Raw genomic sequence first — 26652 nt, 5'->3', positions numbered from 1 at the left:
TCTTCTTGCAAAACAGAAGCAAGTTAAGGTTACAGTGATGGATAAACACAACACATGGTAACGTCACTTATCTCACAAAACAGAAAATATCCAGTCTGGTCGAGATACGGATTACCTATAAACGAGTGGCTTTCAAGCTACAATTCGTTCAGTAACTGTTTTGGATAAACTCACCAACCACGGGAAACCATTGCTAAACTAGAATGTACCGTAGCCACTAGCATCAACCTACACAAAATTCCAAGTTCCCACACAAATCAATCACTTGACGCTTTACGCACCAACAAAGGGGGATTAAAATGATCACAGATCGGTGTAAATATCTATGAAACAAGCTGCTAACAATCTCATAGAATTATCGTAAACGATTGCAGCGTTTGACTCAACTACTCCCTAGCCTAATTTCGACTCGGATTGATCTTAGTTCGGCTACCAATCAACAACGATTAACTGAATTTCTCATGGGAAAAACCAAGAACCATTTACGATGAACAAACATAGCACGCTAATTCTCCCTTTTAACAACAGTTGCTTTTTCTTTGTGGCTGTCGTTGGGGTCTTGCGGTAGGTACCTGCGCCGCAGATGTTATCTTTGCCGCAAGCATCAACTCTGCAGTCATCCGTGCGTAGTAAACTCGCTGACTTTGACCGGATTCTGCCGCTCAGATATTCTCAGACGACAATCTGTTCATTTTACAAAAATACATATAAGAACTCTTTTCAAAACAACTAATTAAACCCTTGTTTCTTTCATAACAGCAAATTTCGATAATTAGATAAGGCGACACCTGCTAATAATGCCGATTTAGCGCAACGCAAATTTTGACGCTTTACAAGACATCGTTCAGACAACAGAGACAATTCTGCCAGTGTTTTAAGCTCCTTTTTGAACGTGCTGATTGACAGTAACTTCTCCTTTTGTGTTAAGAGAAGCACAAATCGGATTTGAACCGCACCCACTCGTCGGGCCCATTTCTTATCGAGTTTTCGAGCTCCTTCTCTTCTTTAATTTGGAACTTTATGTCGTGGCAATGAAACTACTCACCAAAAAAATCGTTTGTACGACCATAATGATCAGAAGAATGGAATGCCACATCTTCTCATAATATTTATAGGATAACGACGGATGATGGGGGAAAATAAAAAGATGTGAATCGCGCATCTGGCGGATGAGTTTCTCAGTTCGGCCAAAAACAAACAAAAAATACAAAAATAATTACAGTGTCTATTGAAGAGGAGGAACAGCTAAATAATCCCCCCGGCTCTTTATTTGAGTTACAGTCGATGAACCTGGATTTTATTCATAACTACGATTTAAATCAAAATCAGTGGACTATGCTTCAGAATTTAGGCTGCCAGTAAACGTAGTAAGGGGTGGAAAGAGATACAACACATCACAATACGATGTAGGAGATCTACTGGCATTCAAAGCAGCTTACAGTCGTCTCGAAATGGGTAAATATACGTCCTGTGTGCTTTAGGATGGAAACTTATACCAGTCGTCTTGCAAAACAGAGGCAAGGTCAAGTTACAGTGATGGAGGTGGGTAGCGGTCAAGCACCCTACTCTCCAAATTAGACCACAAAGGATTAATAATACTGAGATCAGCTGAGCGTTATGGCCAGGAGAGATGTGTCAGTTCCTCCTCGTCCCCACAAAACCATTTCTTGACTATGCGAGCTGTAAGAGCACAGACGCTGTCATCTTGAAACATCGCATCACCGTTGGGGACAATCACTGTAACATGGGGTGAACCTGATCAATCAAAACGGTCACACAATCTTTGGTAGTAACGCAGGGTAAGCATGGACCTGTGGAATACCACGATATGGCTGCCCAAATCATCATCGAACCCCAACCGTGTTTCACTCTAGGGATATACCATAAGTTCGGCGAGAAATAGTGTGAAACAAGACTCATCGAACCAAATGACTTCGTTCCATTGCTCCATAGTCCAGATTTTAGGGCTTCCTCACGATGTTTTCCTGCTGCGAGCATTTTCAGCGCCGACGAGCGGTTCTAGCATTCCAGCTCACGCTGTAGTTCCCTGCATTGGAGCTGCCTTCGTGTTGTTTTGGTGCTGACAGGGTTCCCGTTTGCGACATTCAGTTCTGCTGTGACTTTTGTAGCTGTTGTCAGATTAATATTGTTCGTGGCAATCCTCCTCGACGACCATTCGTCACAGTCACTCGACATACACTTTCGTCCGCGTCGTGACTTAGTGGGTGATGTTTTTTCCACTTTACTTGTATGCGGCGTAAATCTCTGACATGGTACCTCTTGAAGCACCTGTCACTTCGGGGCTACCTTGATCACGGACCATGCGAGCACCCACATTTTGCCCACGTTCGAATACACTTGGCTTCGACACAGTGCTCTCAGAAGTACACAGAACACGGTTCTCACCTCGACTGACACTTGCACCGTATTGACGACGCTACACAGGTAGGCGCCAGTTGCGCTCCCAATACAGCGCAACCTGCACGCTTGGCTACCATCTGCATACATGGCGAAGCAAGCATTTCTCGCGGCGTTTCCGTATTTTTATTTGCCGAACCCCTGTACTTGGACCACAGACGACAATCTCCAGGCAATCAAGGAGTCGATGAATAGCTATGTTAGGTTTTCGGACAACAGAGAACGTTCACATACTTGTCCTAGAATGGCTCCCCGACCAAGGTGAGTATCTCTATCGTTGTGGAATTGTATAGTCGATAGAATGTTCCGATCGTTGTTTAGAAACTTGGTGATTATATTGGAAAATAACGTCATGTATGTGTGTCACTTTGAAGTGTAGTGCAGCATTCGATAAAAGCTACTTCGTGTGCTTTAATAATGTGTTGTTGTTGTGGTCTTCAGTCCAGAGACTGGTTTGATGCAGCTCTCCATGCTACTCTGTCCTGTGTAAGCTTCTTCATCTCCCTCTACCTGCTGCAACCTACATCCCTCTGAATCTGTTTAGTGTATTCATTTCTTGGTCTCCCTCTACGATTTTTACACTCCATGCTGCCGTCCAAAACTAAATAGGTGATCCCTTGATCCCTCGGAAAATGTCCTACCAACCGATCCCTCCTTCGAGTCAAGTTGTGCCACAAATTCCCTCTTCTCCCCGATTCTATTCAATAGCTCCTCATTAGTGGCAACGGCCTTGCCGCAGTGGATACACCGGTTCCCGTGAGATCACCGAAGTTAAGCGCTGTCGGGCGTGGTCGGCACTTGATGGCGGTGACCATCTAGGCCGCCATGCGCTGTTGCCATTTTTTGGGGTGCACTAAGCCTCGTTATGCCAATTGAGGAGCTACTTGACCGAATAGTAGTGGCTTCAGTCAAGAATACCATCATAAATACCGGGAGAGCGGTGTGCTGACCCGACGCACCTCCTCTCCGCATCCTCCACTGAGGATGACACGGCGGTCGTATGGTCCCGGTAGGCCACTCGTGACCTGAAGACGGAGTGTACCTCCTCATTAGTTATGTGATCTGCTCATCTAATCTTTAGCATTCTTCTGTAGCACCATATTTCGAAAGCTTCTAATCTCTTCTTGTCCAAACTATTGATCGTCCATATTTCACTTCCATACATAGCTACACTCCATACAAATACTTTCAGAAACGACTTCCTGACACTTAAATCTATACTTGATGTTAACAAATTTCTGTTCTTCAGAAATGCTTTCCTTGCCATTACCAATCTAAATTTTATATCCTCTCTACTTCGACCATCATCAGTTATTTTGCTCCCCAAATAGCAAAACTCCTTTCTACTTTAAGCTTCTCATTTCCTGATCTAACTCCCTCAGCATCACCCGATTTAATTCGACTACATTCCATTATCCTCGTTTTGCTTTCGTTAATGTTCATCTTACATCCTCCTTTCAAGACACTGTCCATTCCGTTCAACTGCTCTTCCAAGTCCTTTGCTGTCTCTGATAGAATTACAATGTCATCGGCAAACCTCAAAGTTTTTATTTCTTCTCCATGGATTCTAATTCCTACTCCGAATTTTTCTTTTGTTTCCTTCACTGCTTGTTCAATATACAGATTGAATAACATCGGGGAGAGGCTGCAACCCTGTCTCACTCCCTTCCCAACCACTGCTTCCCTTTCATGCCCCTCAACTCTTGTAACTGCCATTTGGTTTTTATACAAATTGTAAATAGCCTTTCGCTCCCTGTATTTTAGCCTTGCCACCTTCAGAATTTGAAAGAGAGTATTCCCGCCAACATTGTCAAAAGCTTTCTCTAAGCCTACAAATGATAGAAACGTAGGTTTGTCTTTCCTTAATCTGTTCTCTAAGATAAGTCGTAGGGTGTAACTTGCTTTTTCATCTCTCCTGATAGCAGTTTCATCGCTGATTTGGACGTGTATAGACTTTCTGCAGCTCACATACGAGTCCCTTGGCAACGCGTCCTAACGTAAGCCAGTGTGTGGTGCAGGAGGCGTGACGCAGGCGGCATGGTGTTGTTGCAGTGCTGTGCCTGGCCACGCTGGCGATGCTGTTGCTGCCACCCTGGGAGGCTGAGCGCTTCTCGGTGGGGCTGTGCCTCATGGCGGCTCAGTGCCTCTGCCTCACCGACCTCTACCACAACTTCTCCTACGAGATCACCGTCCCACTAGTCGGTAAGTACTCGCTGCTCACTCAATACTTTCACTGTACGATACCAATGGTAATATAACCGATGACAGCACCCCTAAAGATCTTTCATCAAAGAAGACGAAGAAATATTCCAGAATTCGAATCAAGAATAGCTTCCAAATGAGTGACTTAGAAGTAGATATCCACGGTGTAGCGAAGAAGCTTAAAACACTTAATAAAACAAAGTCTCCCAGATAGCGTACCAATGAGGCTCGTTTCAGATTATGCTGATAGTCCCATACTTAGCAGTCATATACAATCGCAGACTTAACGGAAGATCCGTACCAGACGACAGGTAAGTTGCACAGATCACACCAATACTCAAGCACAGAAATAGGAGTAATCCGTTGAATTACCGGCCGGTGTCACCAACGGCGCTTTGCAGAAGTACACTCATGCTCATAAATTAAGGATAATGCTGATACATGGTGAAACAACGCTCTGGAGGGCGGTTTGCGGGGTTAAATCACCTCGGGGCAAGACCATGCGGTGCATTTGACCGGCGGCCGTCGCACGGTGGCGCTGGCAGCAGTCCACATACACACAGGGCTCTGAGCACTATGGGACTTAACATCTGAGGTCATCAGTCCCCTAGAACTTAGAACTACTTAAACCTAACTAACATAATGACATCACACACATTCATGCCCGAGGCAGGATTCGAACCTGCGACCGCAGCAGTCGTGCGGTTCCGGACTGAAGATAGAACACTTTGAATGGAAAAGCAAGAACGAGGCACTCAGGTTAAAAAAGTTGTGACAGTTTCGACCATACTGTTAAGTCCAAGACTCTGGCAGTTGACTCCGAACGTAAATAAATGTAACGTATTGCGCATATATAGGAAAAGAAATCCACTACGTATTAGAGAGTGGAACAGGGTTGGAGGGCTCAGATAGTGTTATCGAAAGTACCCTCCGCCACACACCATTTGGTGGCTTCCGGAGTATGATGTAGATGTAGATACATCAAAGAAGCAGTGTCGGAAATAAAGGAATGGTAAAGAGTGGAATTAAATTTCCAGGTGAAAGAATGTCAATGAAAAGATTTGCTGATTACATTGCTATCCTCAGTGAAAGAGAGGAGGAATTACAAGACATGTTGAATGGAGTGGACACTCTAATGAGTACAGAATATACTAAGAGAGTAAATCAAAGACAGACGAAAGTAATGAGGAATAGCAGGTATCAGGTTACGCAGAAATGTAACATCAAAATTAGTGGCCACGAAGCAGACGAAGTTAAGGAATTCTGCTACATTGACAGCAAAATAACACATAACAAACAAAGAAACACGCCTACTAATATCAAATATAGGCCTTAACTTCTCGAAGAAATGTCTGCAGATGTCTCTTTGGAACACAGTATTGAATCATGGACTGTGGCAAAACCGGTAAAGAATGTTTTTTTTTTTTTTTTTTTTTTTTTTAAGTTTCTGCATGTTTGTCGTCTGTATGCTCACTGGTACGTGTTGTATGTGAGTTCATATATTCTTGATCACAGCCTTACCACAAACTAACAACAGAAGGAAACTTCCGCATACAGAAGGCAATAGCAGAAGGCATACAAGTTTTAAATGAATACACTACACTCTGTAAAGGCACATTATTTGACACATTAAAGGAACTTTACAGAAAAGCAACACAAACAGCTAAAGGAGCTCACACGCTCAATTACACAAACACACACACACACACACACACACACACACACACACACACACTATGTGTGTGTGTGTGTGTGTGTGTGTGTGAGAGAGAGAGAGAGAAAGCGATATAAAAGTAAACAAAATTCAAATTCCGCTCCAAACTCACTCTTGAACAAATGAATGCCGACGGTGTTAGAGTACACAACATCGTATACTTCACTTTTTGTAAATTGAAAAGGCGTTTACAAAACAGAAATTATACAAAGTAGGTTTAATATGTGTTGCAATGCCCTCAGTACACGAAATAAGAACGATCAGTCACTAAAAAACTAAGTAATATCAAAATACAAACGGAAAACATTTTGCCTCACCAAAATCACGTTTTCAAAAATCAAGGGCTGTGTTAACTCGCTGATAAAATTCACATTTACAACGTTTAGTTTGCAGATGAGGAGCTATTAGTGTAGGACACCATACAAAAGGTCATGTAGAACCATGTAATGTAAAATCAAGATTAGAAAAGAAACGAACAAAAACTTTCTTTAGGCTTCATTTTCTTACATCAGTTATAATCTAAAATATGTTCACATTTTACAGTTGTTCAATAAAAAAAACCACTGATGACGGCATGGAAGTGCCGAAACATGTTTGGATAACAAGAAAAAAGAGTTTTGCATAAAAGACGTAACCTACATCCAAAACTTTTAACTACAAACACGAGAAAGTGCAAGAGATGCAAATCCAAAAGCTGCTGGCGGAAAGTCAGTAACAACTCTCTCTCGCCACACGCGAGTAATTTTAATGAATAAAAACGACACTGAATTCTGTATGAATCTGAAAGGTTGAAAGGTAGTTTTACCAATTTTGTGTGATGTTCTTGGTTTTCACCTGAGCACTTTGTTTGGGAGTTACTTTTATTTAACTGAATATAACGAAAAAAATTTCGTGCTGCTATTCTATTAGCCGATGTTGCTTCGCGGACAGTACAGTCTACCCAATGGGAGCATCATTAGATTTCAATCTTCAGTTCTCATGGGTGGACAGAACCGCTTTCATTGGAAAGCAGTGGTTTAAATGGTAGATGCATCTCTGGGGTTGCAGAATTGTTGCACCGTGAATTGCTGATGATAGCATTCGTGATGCTGGTATTGACCTTGTCTATGCGTGCCGCTGTCCAGAACACTAATAGAAACGTAGCTGTTTGTTTAACTGATTAATTGCATTAGTTTGTTAGTCTGCAAAGTTTTCAGTACGTGCCCGTTAATTGACTGCAGACATACTGGTATGGCTACTATTGTGCTGTGATGTGTGCTCTCATTCACTGAGATGACAAAAGTCACGGGGTAGCGATATTCACATATACAGCAGGCGGTCATACCTGTATCGCGTACACAAGGTATAAAAGGGCAGTGCATTTGTGGAGCTGTCGCTTGTACTCAGGTGGTTCATTTGAAAAGTTTTCCGACGTAATTTTGGCCGCACGACGGAAATTAACAGGCTGTGAACGCGGAACGGTAATTGCAGCTAGACGCTTGGGACGTTGCACTTCGGAAACCGTTAGTGAATTCAATATTACGAGATCCATAGCGTCAAGAGTGTGTCGAGAATACCAAGTTTCGGCTACTGCCTCTCACCAAGGACAATGCAGAGGCCGACGACCTTTACTTAACGAGCGAGAGCAGCGGCGTTTGTGTAGAGATGTCACTACTAACAGACAAGCAACACTGCATGAAATAAACGCAGAAATCAATATCGGACGTACGAAGAACGTATCCGTTAGGAAAGTGAGGCGAAATATATCGTTAACAGGCTATGGAAGCAGACGACCGTCGTGAGTGCCTTTGCTAAGAGCACGACATCGGCTGTCGCGCCTCACCTGGGCTCGTGACCACATCGGTTGGACCTTAGACGAAAGGGAAATCTTGGCCTGGTCAGATGAGTCTCGACTTCAAGTAGTTAGATCTGATGTTTATAGCAATACTAATTTGGCAAGTTTTAGAATACAGAAAAACCCACTGATGATGACGATATTGTTGCTGAAAATAGTTAGTGAAAGCCGATAAACAAAACAAGAAGTTGGTTCAAATGGTTCAAATGGCTCTGAGCACTACGGGACTTAACACCTGTGGTCATCAGCCCCCTAGAACTTAGAACTACTTAAACCTAACTAACCTAAGGACATCACACACATCCATGCCCGAGGCAGGATTCGAACCTGCGACCGTAGCGGTCACGCGGCTCCAGTGTTTTGCACCAAGGCGTATCCACAATCCCATAGTGACGCTATATCTGTTTAACTTAACGCTGTTTCTGGATTCGAGTTAATAACTCAAGGGGGAGGCATGTTATAAAAATATATACACATGGCTTGATAATGCTTCGTCATATGCAGAAATGGAGCACATTGTTGCTGTTCAAGCACTAGAATGTAGATAAACGCCTCATCTCCAGAAAAAAAACTTCCAGCACGCAATCGAGAACTGGCTATCGCTGACTCTTGGAAAAACGCTATGGAGCGAAAGAAGCTGCGCTTCTGCGCCGTCTTACGCTAGCTTTCCCGATAATTCTCTGAGCATTCCCCTTCAAGAGAACGAAACAAGCTGTGTAGTGTCTTATCAGGAAGCTTGTTGCAACGCATATACAGGGTGTTACAAAAAGGTACGGCCAAACTTTCAGGAAACATTCCTCACACACAAAGAAAGAAAATATGTTATGTGGACATGTGTCCACTTTCCATGTTAGAGCTCATTTTATTACTTCTCTTCAAATCACATTAATCATGGAATGGAAACACACAGCAACAGAACGTACCAGCGTGACTTCAAACACTTTGTTACAGGAAATGTTCAAAATGTCCTCCGTTAGCGAGGATACATGCATCCACCCTCCGTCGCTTGGAATCCCTGATGCGCTGATGCAGCCCTGGAGAATGGCGTATTGTATCACAGTCGTCCACAATACGAGCACGAAGAGTCTCTACATTTGGTACCGGGGTTGCGTAGACAAGAGCTTTAAAATGCCCCCACAAATGAAAGTCAAGAGGGTTGAGGTCAGGAGAGCGTGGAGGCCATGGACTTGGTCCGCCTCTACCAATCCATCGGTCACCGAATCTGTTGTAGCGAAGCGTACGAACACTTCGACAGAGATGTGCAGGAGCTCCATCGTGCATGAACCACATGTTGTGTCGTACTTGTAAAGGCACAAGTTCTAGCAGCACAGGTAGAGTATCCCGTATGAAATCATGATAACGTGCTCCATTGAGCGTAGGTGGAAGAAACTAAAATGAGCTCTAACATGGAAATTAAGCGTTTCCGGACACATGTCCACATAACATCTTTTCTTTATTTGTGGGTGAGGAATGTTTCCTGAAAGTTTAGCCGTATCTTTTTGTAACACCCTGTATTGCGACCTCTAACCTCACCCATTCAGTGGCATTCGACATTAATTCTGCCACGGCTGCCAAGGGATGGCATATGAATGCAAGTCCTCGTAATGGACGTCGCATTCAACGGCCTCGTCTGTGCACTGGTTTCGCGATGTCTACTGTAATGCGCATTGGTATTTGTGTCGCTAAAGCTAATGGCAGTTAATTCTATTTTTTTTTCTGCTGACAGTCCGACAATATCTATGCAGTATTCAGGACTTCTTTGTTATGGAGTGCGGGAGCTTTGGATTTTTGATATACGTATTTCGCTTTAACTACGACTCGAAAATTGGGAATGAAACGCACACTGATACTTAGCTAGTTTAACAAACAGTAGAGGAAAATCTTCACCTTTTTTTGGTTACAATATTGAAAATATCACAATCATTCACATCTAAAAAAATTGGAAAATGGAACATATGAAAATGTTAATATTTTCGTGCCACCAAATGTCATGTTAGATAGGAGTGTTTAGAAAACTGATTAGTCTTATGAGGATTAAAGAGTACGGCGTTAATCGATGAAAATTGACAACTTGCATCTGTAATGGAATGTATGTGTGATAAGTAGGGTTTTCGGGTGGTTGCTCTTGACCAGTTTCAACTCAAAACAATAAACAATGCTTTTTCATTGTGCTGTTTCAGTTTGGACATCCATTCAACAACCACTGTCAGTTCACACGTGGGTACATCCTTGTATTGCGAATCGACTTTCGCAAACACTTTTTGATTTAAATGATAAGATCCTTCATATATTTTCAATAAGTGATGCTCCACGGATATTAAACATTTAAAGGCAATGTTGAAAACTTAGACAGCTGTGAACATGAATAAGTACTTGTTTCATTGTTTATGCATATGGATTTAATGAAGCGACTGTGCCTGAGGATGAGGCAACTGTGGATGATTGCAACTGATAGCAAAATAAAGTGGCACACCTTGGTAACCATCGGTATTTTCAACATAAGCACTCCGTCTTCAGGCCACGAGTGGCCTACCGGGACCATCCGACCGCCGTGTCATCCTCAGTGGAGGATGCGGACTGGAGGGGCGTGGGGTCAGCACACCGCTCTCCCGGTCGTTATGATGGTATTCTTGACCGAAGCCGCTACTATTCGGTCGAGTAGCTCCTCAATTGGCATCACGAGGGTTAGTGTACCCCGAAAAATGGCAACAGCACATGGCGGCCTGGATGGTCACAGCCATCAAGTGCCGACCACGCCCGACAGCGCTTAACTTCGGTGATCTCACGGGAACCGGTGTATCCACTGCGGCAAGGCCGTATTTTGAACATAGTTTCCTTCAATTACCTAATACGTTATATCGTCAGACAATCGTAGTTCTTTCTTTAAGACCTAAGAATCACCTGTATTATCTGTTTCTACGACTAAGCACTGTTAGAAAGAATCACCAAGTGGAACACATTCAATGTGTTTCCCCACTGAGTTAATCGCGTTATAATAGTTAATATTCCCTTCGTAGTAACTCGGGTACATTTTAATGAAGTGCATAGAGCTTATGCGTAACACTGTTCAGGAAGGAAAACTACAGCGTTCGCGAGACACTGATGTGAAAAAAGGTAACGCACGCAGGCCGTTCGACCCATGGACCCTAGTTGTCAACAAGGCACTGTGCACGCTGATGGTGGGTCCATAAAGGTCTGGGATGTGTCTACACGGAATGGAATGGGTCCTCCGGTCCTGCCGAGGACTGGAAGTGGTTATGTTCGGCTACCTGGAGACCATTTGCAGTAAACGGCGATGGAATTTTTATTGATGACAGTGCGCTATTTCGCCGGACCACCTTGTTCGCGATTGTTTTGAAGAACATTCTGGACTGTTCGAGCGGACAATTAGGCCACCCACATCGTCCGACAGGAATACGATCGAATGTTTATACACTCCTGGAAATTGAAATAAGAACACCGTGAATTCATTGTCCCAGGAAGGGGAAACTTTATTGACACATTCCTGGGGTCAGATACATCACATGATCACACTGACAGAACCACAGGCACATAGACACAGGCAACAGAGCATGCACAATGTCGGCACTAGTACAGTGTATATCCACCTTTCGCAGCAATGCAGGCTGCTATTCTCCCATGGAGACGATCGTAGAGATGCTGGATGTAGTCCTGTGGAACGGCTTGCCATGCCATTTCCACCTGGCGCCTCAGTTGGACCAGCGTTCGTGCTGGACGTGCAGACCGCGTGAGACGACGCTTCATCCAGTCCCAAACATGCTCAATGGGGGACAGATCCGGAGATCTTGCTGGCCAGGGTAGTTGACTTACACCTTCAAGAGCACGTTGGGTGGCACTGGATACATGCGGATGTGCATTGTCCTGTTGGAACAGCAAGTTCCCTTGCCGGTCTAGGAATGGTAGAACGATGGGTTCGATGACGGTTTAGATGTACCGTGCACTATTCAGTGTCCCCTCGACGATCACCAGTGGTGTACGGCCAGTGTAGGAGATCGCTGCCCACACCATGATGCCGGGTGTTGGCCCTGTGTGCCTCGGTCGTATGCAGTCCTGATTGTGGCGCTCACCTGCACGGCGCCAAACACGCATACGACCATCATTGGCACCAAGGCAGAAGCGACTCCCATCGCTGAAGACGACACGTCTCCATTCGTCCCTCCATTCACGCCTGTCGCGACACCACTGGAGGCGGGCTGCACGATGTTGGGGCGTGAGCGGAAGACGGCCTAACGGTGTGCGAGACCGTAGCCCAGCTTCATGGAGACGGTTGCGAATGGTCCTCGCCGATACCCCAGGAGCAACAGTGTCCCTAATTTGCTGGGAAGTGGCGGTACGGTCCCTTACGGCACTGCGTAGGATCCTACGGTCTTGGCGTGCATCCGTGCGTCGCTGCGGTCCGGTCCCAGGTCGACGGGCACGTGCACCTTCCGCCGACCACTGGCGACAACATCGATGTACTGCGGAGACCTCACGCCCCACGTGTTGAGCAATTCGGCGGTACGTCCACCCGGCCTCCCGCATGCCCACTATACGCCCTCGCTCAAAGTCCGTCAACTGCACATACGGTTCACGTCCACGCTGTCGCGGCATGCTACCAGTGTTAAAGACTGCGATGGAGCTCCGTATGCCACGGCAAACTGGCTGAGACTGACGGCGGCGGTGCACAAATGCTGCGCAGCTAGCGCCATTCGACGGCCAACACCGCGGTTCCTGGTGTGTCCGCTGTGCCGTGCGTGTGATCATTGCTTGTACAGCCCTCTCGCAGTGTCCGGAGCAAGTATGGTGGGTCTGACACACCGGTGTCAATGTGTTCTTTTTTCCATTTCCAGGAGTGTAGTACATAACCGAGACGTTGGGTAGTACATGAAATCCTTCACCAGCAACACTTTCGCAAATATGGACCACTGTAGAGGCAGCATGACTCAATATTTGTGCAGGGGACTTCCCACGACTTGTTGAGTCCATGCCACGTCGAGTTGCTGCACTACACCGGGAAAAGGGATATTAGGAGGCATTCTATGACTTTTGTCACCTGAGTATATAGTGCCCTAGGAAATGTATAGTGATTGGTGTGTTTGGTGAGTAGGTGTATATTGTGCCTGTGTTGACTGCGGCAGTGCTGCTGTACCGGGACTCGCTGGTGATGGCCTGCGTGGCGCTGGTGCTGGCCGTGGTGATGCGCGCCCTCATCCAGTCGGAGGTGGAGGCTCCCAGCTGCGTGGCGGCGCTGCTCGACCAGGTGCCCACCTGGCCCTACGGACTCTCTCTGATGGCGCAGCCTCGGGTATGTGCAGGCCGCTACTGATCAAATTGAAGGAAATTATTATTAACGATGCGAAAGATCCCAAGGCAATGTTTGAGAGTACCGGTCCTTCAACACAAACCTCCGGATGGTGTGGCCCTCACGAAATTTTACTTCGAGGTCACATCCCCTCTCTGCAGTCCGCCGGTGATAAGCACTGTGATTCGCCTGCCTGATAGGTTTGTTGCCATAAATACTCTGTTAAAAGTGCCTTAGGTACAGAAACCAGATGGCAGTTATAGGAGTCGAGGGACATGAAAGGGAAGCAGTGGTTGGGAAGGGAGTGAGACAGGGTTGTAGCCTCTCCCCGATGATATTCAATCTGTATATTGAACAAGAAGTGAAGGAAACAAAAGAAAAATTCGGAGTAGGAATTAGAATCCATGGAGAAGAAATAAAAACTTTGAGGTTCGCCGATGACATTGTAATTCTGTCAGAGACAGCAAAGGACTTGGAAGAGCAGTTGAACGGAATGGACAGTGTCTTGAAAGGAGAATATAAGATGAACTTCAACAAAAGCAAAACGAGGATAATGGAATGTAGTCGAATTAAGCCCGGTGATGCTGAGGGAATTAGATTAGGAAATGAGACACTTGAAGTAGTAAAGGAGTTTTGCTAATTGGGGAGCAAAATAACTGATGATGGTCGAAGTACAGAGGATATAAAATATAGACTGGCAATGGCAAGGAAAGCGTTTCTGAAGAAGAGAAATTTGTTAACATCGAGTATAGATTTAAGTGTCAGGAAGTCGTTTCTGAAAGTACTTGTATGGAGTGTAGCCATGTATGGAAGTCAAACATGGACAACAAATAGTTTGGACAAGAAAAGAATAGAAGCATTCGAAATGTGGTACTACAGAAGAATGCTGAAGATTAGATGAGTAGATCACATAACTAATGAGGTGGTATTGAACAGAATTGGGGAGAAGAGGAGTTTGTGGCGCAACTTGACTAGAAGAAGGGATCGGTTGGTAGGACATGTTCTGAGGCATCAAGGGAGCACCAATTTAGTATTGGAGGGCAACGTGGAGGGTAAAAATCGTAGAGGGAGACCAAGAGATGAATAAACTAAGCAGATTCAGAAGGATGTAGTTTGCAGTAGGTGCTGGGAGATGAAGAAGCTTGCACAGGACAGAGTAGCATGAAGAGTTGCATCAAACCAGTCTCAGGACTGAAGACCACAACAACAACAACAGGTCAGGGTCAGCTGAATGTTCCTTGTTTCCGTGCGATATCGTGCGTTGACGTGCGGTATCAGTCTTTCGTGGAACAGTGCATTGGTGTTTATTTGTTAGTAAGAGACGCGCATGAGCAAGGCTCCACATGTAGTGCTACTCTGGAAGGTGTGCTTAAAGGCCGAAAAGACGTTTGAAAACAATCTAAAATTGTCCTATCGAACGTATTTTAGACACTTTTTACTGATCTGGCCAACAGTGAAATAGGGAGCAATAACACAAATTTTGCGCAGTTTTATAAAATGACAACAAAATTTTGTGGCATTTCCGAATCGACTATACAGGGTGGTCCATTGATAGTGACCGGGCCAAATATCTCACGAAATAAGCATCAAACGAAAAAACTACAAAGATCGAAACTCGTCTGGCTTGAAGGGGGAAACTAGATAGCGCTATGGTTGGCCTGCTAGACGGCGCTGCCGCAGGTCAAACGGATATCAAATGCGTTGATGTCCCCCGTTTTTTTACATATTCGTGTAGTACGTATAGAAATACGAATGTTTTAGTTGGACCACTTTTTTCGCTTTGTGAGAGATGGCGCTGTAATAGTCACAAATGTGTAAGTATGTGCTATCACGTAACATTCCGTCAGTGCGGACGGTATTTGCTTCGTGATACATTACCCATGTTAAAATGGACCGTTTACCAACTGCGGAAAAGGTCGATATCGTGTTGATGTATGGCTATTCTGATCAAAATGCCCAACGGGCGTGTGCTATGTATGCTGCTCGATATCCTGGATGACATCATCCAACTGTCCGGACCGTTCGCCGGATGTTACGTTATTTAAGGAAACAGGAAGTGTTCAGCCACATGTGAAACGTCAACCACGACCTGCAACAAATGATGATGCCCAAGTAGGTATTTTAGCTGCTGTCGCAGCTAATCCGCATATCAGTAGCAGACAAATTGCGCGAGAATCTGGAATCTCAAAAACGTCGGTGTTGAGAATGCTACATCAACATCGATTGCACACGTACCATATTTCTATGTACCAGGAATTGCATGGCGACGACTTTGAACGTCGTGTACAGTTCTGTCACTGGGCACACGAGATATTACGGGACGATGACAGATTTTTTGCACTCGTTCTATTTAGCGACGAAGCGTCATTCACCAGCAGCGGTAACGTAAACCGGCATAATATGCACTACTGGGCAACGGAAAATCCACGATGGCTGCGATAAGTGGAACATCAGCGACCTTGGTGGTTAATGTATGGTGTGGCATTATGGGAGGAAGGATAATTGGCCCCCATTTTTTCGATGGCAGTCTAAATGTTGCAATGCATGCTGATTTCCTACGTAATGTTCTACCGATGTTACTACAAGATGTTTCACTGCGTGACAGAATGGCGATGTACTTCCAGCATGATGGACTTACGGCACGTAGCTCGCGTGCGGTTGAAGCGGTATTGAACAGTATATTTCATGACAGCGGGATTGGTCGTCGAAGCACCATATCATGGCCCGCACGTTCAGCGGATCTGACGTCCCCGGATTTCTTTCTGTGGGGAAAGTTGTTGAAGGATATTTGCTATCGTGATCCACCGACAACGCCTGACAACATGCGTCAGCGCATTGTCAATGCTTGAGCGAACATTACGGAAGGCGAACTACTCACTGTCGAGAGGAATGTCGTTACACGTATTTCCAAATGCATTGAGGTTGACGGACATAATTTTGAGCATTTATTGCATTAATGTGGTATTTACAGGTAATCACGCTGAAACAGCATGCGTTCTCAGAAATGATAAGTTCACAAAGGTACATGTATCACAATGGAACAACCGAAATAAAATGTTGAAACGTACCTACGTTCTGCATTTTAATTTAAAAAACCTACCTGTTACCAACTGTTCGTCTACAATTGTGAGCCATATGTTTGTGACTATTACAGCGCCATCTATCACAAAGCGAAAAAGTGGTCCAATTAAAACATTCACATTTCTTTACGAACTACACGAATGTGTAATAAAAAATGGGGGTTCCTATTTAAAAAAAACGCAGTTGATATCCGTTTGGCCTATGGTAGAGCCATCTAGCGGGCCAACCATTGCGCCATTTGGTTTCCCCCTTCAAGCTAGACAAGTTTCGTTTGACGCTTATTTCGTGAGATATTTGGCCCGGTCGCGATAAATGGACCACCCCGTATTATCAACGGTGTAGTAACATCGGCAGAATCTCTGCATGCGAGTATTCTCCAAGAAAGGGGAATAAATGAAAATGGAAATTACGCAATTTCACGATTTTGACAAAGAGGTGGTGTACAGAACTGCGCATGTATACTGCGACAGAGGAGAGTATCGGACGGCTATAAAAATACACAGTGATCTCCGTGATAAAGATTAATTCTTCTGGCCCAGAGGCATCTGTTCATTGACTTCCCCGCTCACTTGTTTTTTAATTCAGAAAGTATAATGATGGACAAAATTTTTTGGTGGTCTGGAGAGACATCTTTGCAGCAAGAACGACGTTTAGTGTAAAATGCAGTTACTGATTGCTGAGTACAACAGTCTTTTAGTATTCTTCGATAAAACTTCGGTTTTACAAAACCACAGGCAAAAATTTATGTTGTTCGACGTCGACGGAAATTTGGCCTGAAAGTAGCTGCATTTGCTTTTGTACAGAGCACATCGGCGATTTGGACGACGAGTGCAGTGGTGAAGGGTCAGTAAGAGCAGCAAATAAATTTTTGAGAGATAGGGAATATTTTCGGTCATGTTAAGGCGTGCTGTGTGAACCAAAACCTGGTGGTAGCACACTAGTCTGTGCGCACTGTCGCGCACGGGGTCTGTCGTAAATAAAATGCATTCATATGTCTCAGATTTTACCAAAATTAATTCCATAGTATTCTTTGTTTCTGGAAATCGTCCAACAGTACGCAAATTCATCACCGACAATTTTCGTTACCATGCTGAACAGTTTACATTTCTTAGAGTATTTTATTTTTCATCTCGGACACCATTTAGTTTTCTGATTAAATATGTATCACATGCATCTATAAACTTTGAGAATGTTCATATATTATTTTCAGTTCAAATATGTCACTGGTTCTCTTTTTTCCAAAGGTTAAGTAAAGAATTTTTTTTTCAAAATTTATTGTAACGTTAATTTTTATTTTTTTCGTAGCAGATGGCAAGAATTTTATTTAGGAAAATACTCCACTATTTTAGACCAAAAATAGAGATGTCTAATGTCTTTCGAAATTTTTACTAACATCTAAAATTACCACTAATGGCATTGATGTAAGACGGTGAGATGATCTTGTGGTGTCTATTTTCGTGACGGTCGCTATAGTAACATTTTCTTTTTCTAATTCCATTCGCGAATGGCATGTGGAAAGATGCCGGTGCCCGTCTGTATGGACCCGAATCTCTCTAGTTTTAGCGTCAAAATTATTAAGCGAAATGGAAGAGGAACCGTTCTTGACTCGCTTAAAAACCTGAGCTTCTTGACTTTTCTAGGTAATGGTCTTCGCGATGTACATTGCCTCCCTTGTAGCTCCTCCCATAGCACCTGAGATCTGCTAAGACACTCTCTTGTTAACTAAACAAAAATATGGTGAATGGCGCACGTAAACTGTTAAGGACCCCGAATGAAGTACGACAGTCAATGTTTGCTCAAACGAAAGTTTTTTTATCTATCTCTTTCATATGTGAATTACCTTTCTGTATCGGAACTAGCATTCGGAGTGGTTCTGCTGGGCTTTTCAATCAAAAAATCGAATCAGGTATCAACCAGAAGGGATGTGCTTCCATTTACCATTTACAAGTAAATTCATTATTTAAAAGATTACAAAAAACGGTTCAAATGGCTCTGAGCACTATGGGACTTAACTTCTGTGGTCATCAGTCCCCTAGAACTTAGAACTACTTAAACCTAACTAACCTATGGACATCACACACATTCATGCCCGAGGCAGGATTCGAACCTGCGACCGTAGCAGTTCCGCGGTTCCGGAGTGTGCGCCTAGAACCACTAGACCACCGCGGCCGGCAAAAGATTACAACCATAAAAATGACACGTAAAATATCAACACAAGTTCACCAATTCAGTCTCCAACAACTATAGCTCAAGAACAAAAAATCAGTCCTTTAAGTGAATTTATTTTCAAGCAAGTAATGCGCTCACTTGCAGCTTGATCAATTGTCTCACGAACAGAGGATTAATGGCTTGAATGAACTGACTTCAAATAATGTCAAATTCGTACCGCCCTTGAAACTGTCACTAAAATTGAGCCAAATCCGTTAGCAGTCATTGGCAACTACAGCATAAAATACAAAAACCATAATCTGGTTTCGCACCGTATTAATTATTAGCCATCAAATGGAAAGGTACCAGGGTATAATAACTATGATTAAAGTTAACCGCGGTGTGCAACAGCGTAATGAAGCACTTACAGAACTCTATCCGATGACCAACAGCAAATAACACACTGATTAAAAAAAACTTGTACCCAATGGCAAACAGCGACTCAAATGCAGTTACACAGATACACACGATTAATTAAAAAATTTACCGCAAATTCCAGTCCGCTAATTTATGCGGAAATATTCACCTTCACATTTAATCAGTAACCGAAACAAAGTGGAGCCCTACGAGACACAAGGGATCCTTCGTTATGCAAAGTTCTCCATCGCACAGGAACTGAAGCAGATCGATCGTTGTTAACAAGTCCGGTGGCGATTCGGCACGTGGCGGAAACCTTGAGACCCCGCTGCCACTCCGGGCGATGTATACTGCAGAGATGTACAAATTCTCCTTCGAGCTTTCCCGCTCCTACCTCTGCCGCAGTCAGAAAGCAGATTAACCTGTCGCAGCGGAGACACAAGAATACATGTGCACCGAAGGGCAGTGGTTAAAGCAGGCCAGCTTGGGTTTCTAAAAGCGTGGTGATTTCCTACGGACCGGTTCAGCCTGCTAAACCTGGCAACCCATTGTGTTGTCAGTCCAACGTGACTAGCCAGGAAAATGTTTGTGTAGGTAGCTTCACTGGAGTTCAGTGGGAGCAGGAAAATGAACAAAGCAGCGTAAAGGAGACTGAGGAGAAATTAAGACCAGAGCTCATGTCCAGCAGGGGAAGAGTTTTCGTGAATGTATGAGGCAGCTTCTAATAAATCGGTAGGTGACTCGTAACGCAAATTGTGTAAAAAGTTACTAACCACTTGTTCGGGAACCTCGAGTATGTTACGACATATTTGTAAATTTGACCATCAGTTTCCTCATTCCAGAAATATTCTGAAACAGGACAAAGACTTAGTGACAGACAAGTGTGTGAAAATGTTTGCAATGGACGTCTGGCCATTTTGCAATATATAGGCTTTCTAAATGTAGGACAAACATTGATTGAAACAGGATAAAGGCTCAGTGGATATTAAAAACCACGTTATGCTGGTATGCAACGTAGTGCGAAGGAATCTCACTGTGAAAGAAAAGCTTCTTCATCCAGACATGTACTTTTTAGGTTAACATTTAATGAAAAACGAACTTGGTGTTTGCAAAAATGCGTTTAGGGAATTTAGAATGAACTATTTTGGCCACATAGAATGAAGTCAGCGAACCCGCAATACCCCTTCTGGAAACAGTAATAAAACTTTATATAACTGGGTTCTAATTGGTTGGAACACACTAAGGTTAAAGAAAGGTGACTTCCAAAGCCTTACTTTAGTTGGCTTTGCACAGTGATAGACATCTTCAAGTTCTTACGTATCTCGACTTTCAGAGATGGTTCTGCTTAATGCAGAAAACATGTGTTGGACACGGCCTGATGATGATTCGAACTGAGAATGGCCAGTACTAACCGAAAGCGGGCGATGCTGCAGTCTGTGGCTGGTTGGCATTGTTGGAATATTCGCTATTATACTGTTGGGCAGTTGGATGTGAACAGCGCGTAGCGTTGTGCAGTTGGAGGTGAGCCGTCAGCAGTGGTGGATGTGGGGACAGAGATGCCAGAGTTTTGAGATCGGACGATATGGACGTGTGTCCGTCAGAAACAGGAAATTTGTAAGACTGGATATCATATATGATGACTTTTGAACATTATTAAGGTAAATACATTGTTTGTTCTCTATCAAAATCTTTCATTTGCTAACTATGTCTATCAGTAGTTAGTGCCTTCCGTAGTTAGAACCTTTTATTTAGCTGGCAGTATTGGCGCTCGCTGTATTGCAGTAGTTCGAATAACGAAGATATTTATGAGGTGAGTGAATCATGAAAGGTTATAGGTTATTGTTAATCAGGACCATTCTTTTGTAGGGATTATTGAAAGTCAGATTGAGTTGCGCTTTTACTATTGTGTGTCAGAATAAGTAAAGAGAGAAATGTCTGAGTACGCTCAGTTTTACTCAGCTGTCTCTGTATCAAATAACGTAGAAATTTATAAGAACAGTCATTTATAATTTTTCTAAGGGGACGTTTCAAAAGTTTGACGTAGGTTGTTTACTGTGTGAGTGAGAGTACGAACACGAAACAGTGAATCGGCTTTCGTGTGCAGTGTCGACATGATCTCTGTTGAATCTATCTTAAGTGCTAAAAAAAAAGTACCACACATGTTAGGAACTAGGGCCTCCCAGACGAGATCTGTTGATTGAGAAAGTGACGAAATCAAATAAGCATGACTACAACAAACGATTAACAAAAAAGTGTACAATAAGCAGATGCGGCTATGTGGGTGCAAAGTAAGAAATTTACTGATTGTTTTTCGTGTCTGATTGTCAGCGCAGCAAATAAATTCGTGGACTAATACAGGTTCTAGGCACCTTGTACATTTCTTCGAAAAAATAAACAAGCGTGATAACTCTCACATACACAAAAATGCGAACATTGAATTCTCTGTGCTTGAGAAAGTGAACAGTACTCAGCTTGACAGTGTATACAGGGAGTCAGTGAGGAAACATAAAGAGCAAGTGGCTAGGAATAGCCATACCCTCTCCAGGTTAATAGTCCGCGTAAAATTTTGCGGGGCGTTTGAGTTAACGTTACGTGGTCTCTATGGAAGGAAATATTCAGAATACTAGGGAGACCTTCGTAGGCTTGGAAAATTTAGTAAGTGCTATTGACAGCTCAATGAAGGAACACTTAGAACCTGCAATTGTGTTTAATGGTACATCCAAAACAGTTTAAAATGAACTTCTGAACTGTATGCTAAGTGCATGCAGAGAAAAAAATAACGCAACAAATTTTAAGTGCGCATTATTTGGCTATAATGACGGACGAAACAACAGGTGTGTCTACCATGCAACAATGGGTGATTGAGTATGGATACGAACTATGTGGCTCTGTTATGGAGAGATTTCGGGCGTTCTTTAACCCTGGTGCACAGGATGCTGAAACGTTATTTAGGATGATAACTTCTGAATTGCAAAAGCAAGCAGATGAAAAGAAGGAAAAGGTGATCGCTCAGTGCTATTACGGGGCTGCTGTTAAGAATTAAGTGTTCAGGCAAGGATTAAGCAGGTGTATCCTAGGGACAATTATATTCACTGCTATGCTCGTCAATTTAACTTGGTTCTGCAAAAAGCTGCATCTATAAACAAATCTACTGTAGTCATTTCATCTAATTTGTCTGACTTTTCAGCTTTTTTCTGCAGGTCGTCACACAGAACAAGTGTGTCAGAAAAGAGTTGTGCGACCACTACGATAGCAGCTATAAGGTGAGTGTTTAACATCTAGACAGACAACATAGTTGAAGAGAACATGGAAAGTATTATTGAGTGTTTAGAAGAAATTTTCCCCTTCCTGATTGTGCAGGCCCAGAGTTCTTGTTTAGGCTAGGATTTTTTCAAAGGGTCATGCCACATCCAGATACACACTTCAGGAAACTACAAAGTCGGAATCTTAAAGCAATTTGTTCCTAATAACAACTGTTTTACAGCAGATGATATTTCACACTTTCCAGTGCACCTGAACCCAAAAATTTGTGAACAACCAAAATATATACTCACGAGCCGCCACTGTTATTAAAGTGTCCTCCATACGGGAGTCTGCTCGATGGTCAAACGTCGGTATGTTCGTATGATTGTCCAGCGAGTATTTCTTAAATACGACATTTAAAATTTGTGCTTTCCTTTTGCTGTCTTCTACTGCGACCGGTCAACGAGTGACTGGATACGAGCCTTAGACCAACTTAGCGATTTCACGAAGGACCAGAATTTTCTCGGTTTCTTGGCAAGATCTTTTGCTAAGGTTAGTCAGTGGTAGTTAGTGTATACTTCCCGCATCTATCTTTTTACAGTCGCATGAGTTTCTGCTAACTTTTGCCTTTCGTTATTTGCACGTTCTCTTTTGAACTGAGAGTGTAGAGCCTTTGCTTCCTTGTCTTTTTCCGGACTTGGTTGCTGAGCCACGCTGGCTGTTTTCCGTCCTTAATCCACTTATTCGGCACATGGTCACGAGCCCAGGAGAGGCGCTACAGGCGATGTCGTGCTGTTAGCAAAGGCACTCGTGTCGGTCGTCTGCTGCCATAGCCCATTGACGCCACATTTTTCCGAAGTGTCCTAAGGGATGGGTTCGCCATAGATCCCATAATAATTTTGGCGGTTATTTCACGCAGTGTTGCTTGTCTGTTAGCTCAGACAACTCTACACGACGCCACTTCTCCCGGTCGTTATGTGAACGCCATCGGCGACTACGTTGTCCGTGGTGAGAGGTAATGTCTGAAATTTAGTATTCCCCATACACTCTTGATACTCTGGATCTCGGAATATTGAATTCCCTAATGATTTCCGAAATGGAATGTCTCATGATCCTAACTCCAACTACTATTCCGCATTCAGTGTGTGTTAAATCCCGTCACGCTGCCATATTCACGTCGGAAGCTTTTTACATGAATCACCTGCATACAGATGACGTCTCCGCTTTTTTTCCTTTATTGTCATTTCCATTCCCCGTCAGGGGCGGGCTGGCAGCAGTATAAGCGCTGCGCTTCAGCCAAGAGACAAGGAAGACATTCAAAAACAATATAAAGGAGATAACATGGCGGAATATAGAAACAAAAAAGGCGGAACAGAAGCGAATAAGACATACAAAGCGGTGACTGTAAATCGGAGGTAAAGATCTAAAAAAGTATATTACACAAAAAAAACCACACACTACATTAAAAGGCACCAGGCAAAGTACGGCCGGAGCATAAAAGTCCGTAGAAGAAGTAAAACAGCCACATGGAGTAGCAAGGAACTGTCATGGACAATAAACAGGTCGAGCACACAATTAAAACCCACATAACTAGATGACACTGTAGAACGGCACCGAAACTCAACACTAACGTAGCACACTGATACCGAATAAAAATCTGGGAGGATCTGCAAGGGAGGGGGGACAAGGGAAATGGGAAGAAGGGGAAGGAGGCGAGGAGGAGGGAAGAGAAAGGGGGATGAGGTGAGGGGCGCCCCGAAGGAGGGCTGGGAAGGGAAGGGATGGGAGAGGAAAACAGCCGAGGAGGGGGTGCAGGGACTCAGGGGGGGAGGAGGAAAATCTGCTTTGGGAGAAGGAGGGGTGAGGAAAAAGGGGGCCCTGGGGAGAGGGGAACAAGGCCAGGTTATAATTGGAACGAAGTGTATATGTCACTGCGAAGTTCATTATCCATGAGGGGGAGGTGCTGATAATTGCCCTGATGAAGGAGGGTGTGGAGGTGGAGAGAGGGATGGATACATTCACAGAAGTGCAGCAACAGGTGGGGGGATGGAGGGGAAGGAGGAAACCAGGTGGTGGGGGGGATCAAGACTGTTGGCAGAATGAAGGATGTGGAGATGTTGGAGGAAAAGGAGGAGGTGGGGGAAGCGGATGAGTTCATACAGGAGCCGTGTGGGGGAACGAAGGCGGATACGGAAGGCAAGGTGGAGTGCATGGTGTACGAGGATTTATTTGGAGGGCCTTGTAAAAGCGGGGGGAGGGGGGTGCAGAGATCCACGCAATGCTGGCATAACAGAGGATAGGATGTAGGATGGATGAGGGATTTGTAGGTGTGGAAGGATGCAATCCCCATGTCCAGCCAGACAGGAGTTTCAGGACGCGGAGGTGGGAATGGGCTTTCTGCTGGATGGTCAGGAGGTGTGGGGTCCAGGTGAGGTGATGCTCGAGGGTGAGGCCAAGGTATCGCAGGGTGGGAGTGAGCTGGATGGGATGACCATAAAGAGTGGGGTAGAAACAGAGACAGAAGGAGCAGGTGGTGCGGCCTATGATGATTGCCTGGGTTTTGGAGGGGCTGAGACGAAGAACCACTGGTTACACCAAGTGGTGAACTGGTCAAGGTGGGTTTGGAGGGTGCATTGTGATTGTTGAAGGGTAGGATAGAGAGCCAGTAAGGCGGTGTCATCAGCATACTGGAGAAGGTGGATAGGTGGGGGTGGCTTGGGCATATCAGCTGTATACAAGAGATAAAGGGGAGAGGACAGAGCCCTGGGGGACACCAGCAGTGGGATAAAAGATAATGGAGCTATTGTTGTGGAGGGTGACATAGGAAGGACGGCGCGAGAGGAAGGAAGCAACCAGACAGACAAAATTGATCGTCAGGGCGTAAGTTTGGAGTTTAAAGAGGAGACTGGGATGCCATATAATGTCATAGGAGTTTTGGCTGTCGAGGGAAACAAAAATGGCGGAGCGACGGGAGTTAAGCTGGAGGGAGTGAAGGTGAAGGAGGTTAAGGAGTTGGTCTTTAATGGAGAAGGAGGGTTGGAAGCCACACTGGGTAAGGGGGAAGAGGTGGTGTTCACTAGAGTGCTGATGGATACAGTGGGAGAGGAGATTCGAAGACCTTACTGAAGATGGAGGTGAGGCAGATGGGACGGTAGGAAGAGGCGGCGGAAAGGGGTTTGTTGGGTTTGAGGAATAAGAGGATGCAGGAAGTCTTCCACAGATCATATCTCCGCCAATGCACTGTCCTTTTATACCTTGCGAACGTGACACTGCCGTCATCTGTGTATGAGCGTATCGCTGTCTCCTGAATTTCGTCACCTCAGTCAGTGCTTTGCTGAACCAGTCCAAAGACGTTACAGCACTGCGATTTCGGTAGCGTGGGACTTTTTAGTGATGAGTACCGTTATGTGTCAGCAGTAATGAATAGTCTTAAGAGAATGGGCCTCCGTCTGCCGGCAGGAGGAGAGCGGCGGGCGGCGGCAGTCTCGCGGCTCGGCAGTGTGGCGGCAGTTGTCGTCGCTGGTGGACCGCTGCTGCTTCTGCGCCTACTGCTTCACCTGCCTCGCGCTACTGGTCGCTCTGGTGCCCTAGCGGCCTCCGGGCGCGGCCGTGTACTTCCCACCTGCGGCCTCTCCGCTCCAGCAGTGAACATGGCCGCCCAACACAGCGCCAATAACCACTGCCGTGTATCTGCTGTTACTAAAACCACAATAAAAAAATAAAAAATGCACGTATCGCCTCTTCATTCAGCTTCATAGGGACGGCTGAGAAACAAAGTGGTGTAAGTCAGACTAGCTACTTATTCAATACTGAAAGTTTTACGTTTGACAGTAACTGAACCATTGAGAGTAACTTAACTGGAAGTTTTTTAATACTAAATTTACCTTTTAAACTAAACAAGAACATTATATTGTAATCGTCGTGTTTTGTATGTATTTGATTTTTGAGAAATACAGAGCTACACCACTGGGCATGTAGAAAGTTGATAAGGTTTCGTATTAAAATAAAGACATAATTTTCAAAATGTATTTACTTTTAATTTCCTTTTTTTTGAATTATCAGTCTTCCGACTGGTTTGATGCAGCCTGCCACGAATTCCTCTCCTCTGCCAACCTCTTCATCTCAGAGTAACACTTGCAACCTAAGTCCTCAATTATTTGCTGGATGTTTTCCAATCTCTGTCTTCCTCTACAATTTTTGCCCTCTGCAGGTACCTCTAGTACCATGGAAGTCATTCCTGATGTCTTAACAGATGTCCTATAATCCTGTCACTTCTCCTTATCAGTGTTTCCC

General features: G+C 44.3%; 1 protein-coding gene across 1 annotated transcript in view; it reads left to right on the top strand.

The window, feature by feature from the left end:
* The window catches only part of LOC126191103 (neuronal acetylcholine receptor subunit alpha-10-like), a 141867-nt gene extending 115505 nt beyond the window's left edge, over positions 1 to 26362 (top strand). The window contains exons 7-9 of the mRNA XM_049931840.1: positions 4471 to 4620; positions 13307 to 13473; positions 25819 to 26362. Coding sequence (XP_049787797.1) covers positions 4471 to 4620; positions 13307 to 13473; positions 25819 to 25950 — 449 coding nt within the window. The 3' untranslated portion in view covers positions 25951 to 26362. The remainder of the gene's footprint in view (positions 1 to 4470; positions 4621 to 13306; positions 13474 to 25818) is intronic.
* The last annotated feature ends 290 nt before the right edge of the window (positions 26363 to 26652 follow it).

The sequence above is a fragment of the Schistocerca cancellata genome, chromosome 6 (genome assembly GCF_023864275.1).
Source record: "Schistocerca cancellata isolate TAMUIC-IGC-003103 chromosome 6, iqSchCanc2.1, whole genome shotgun sequence".
NCBI lineage: Eukaryota > Metazoa > Arthropoda > Insecta > Orthoptera > Acrididae > Schistocerca > Schistocerca cancellata.
Note: the sequence above shows the minus strand (reverse complement) of the source record. Positions and strands in the feature narration are given on the sequence as shown.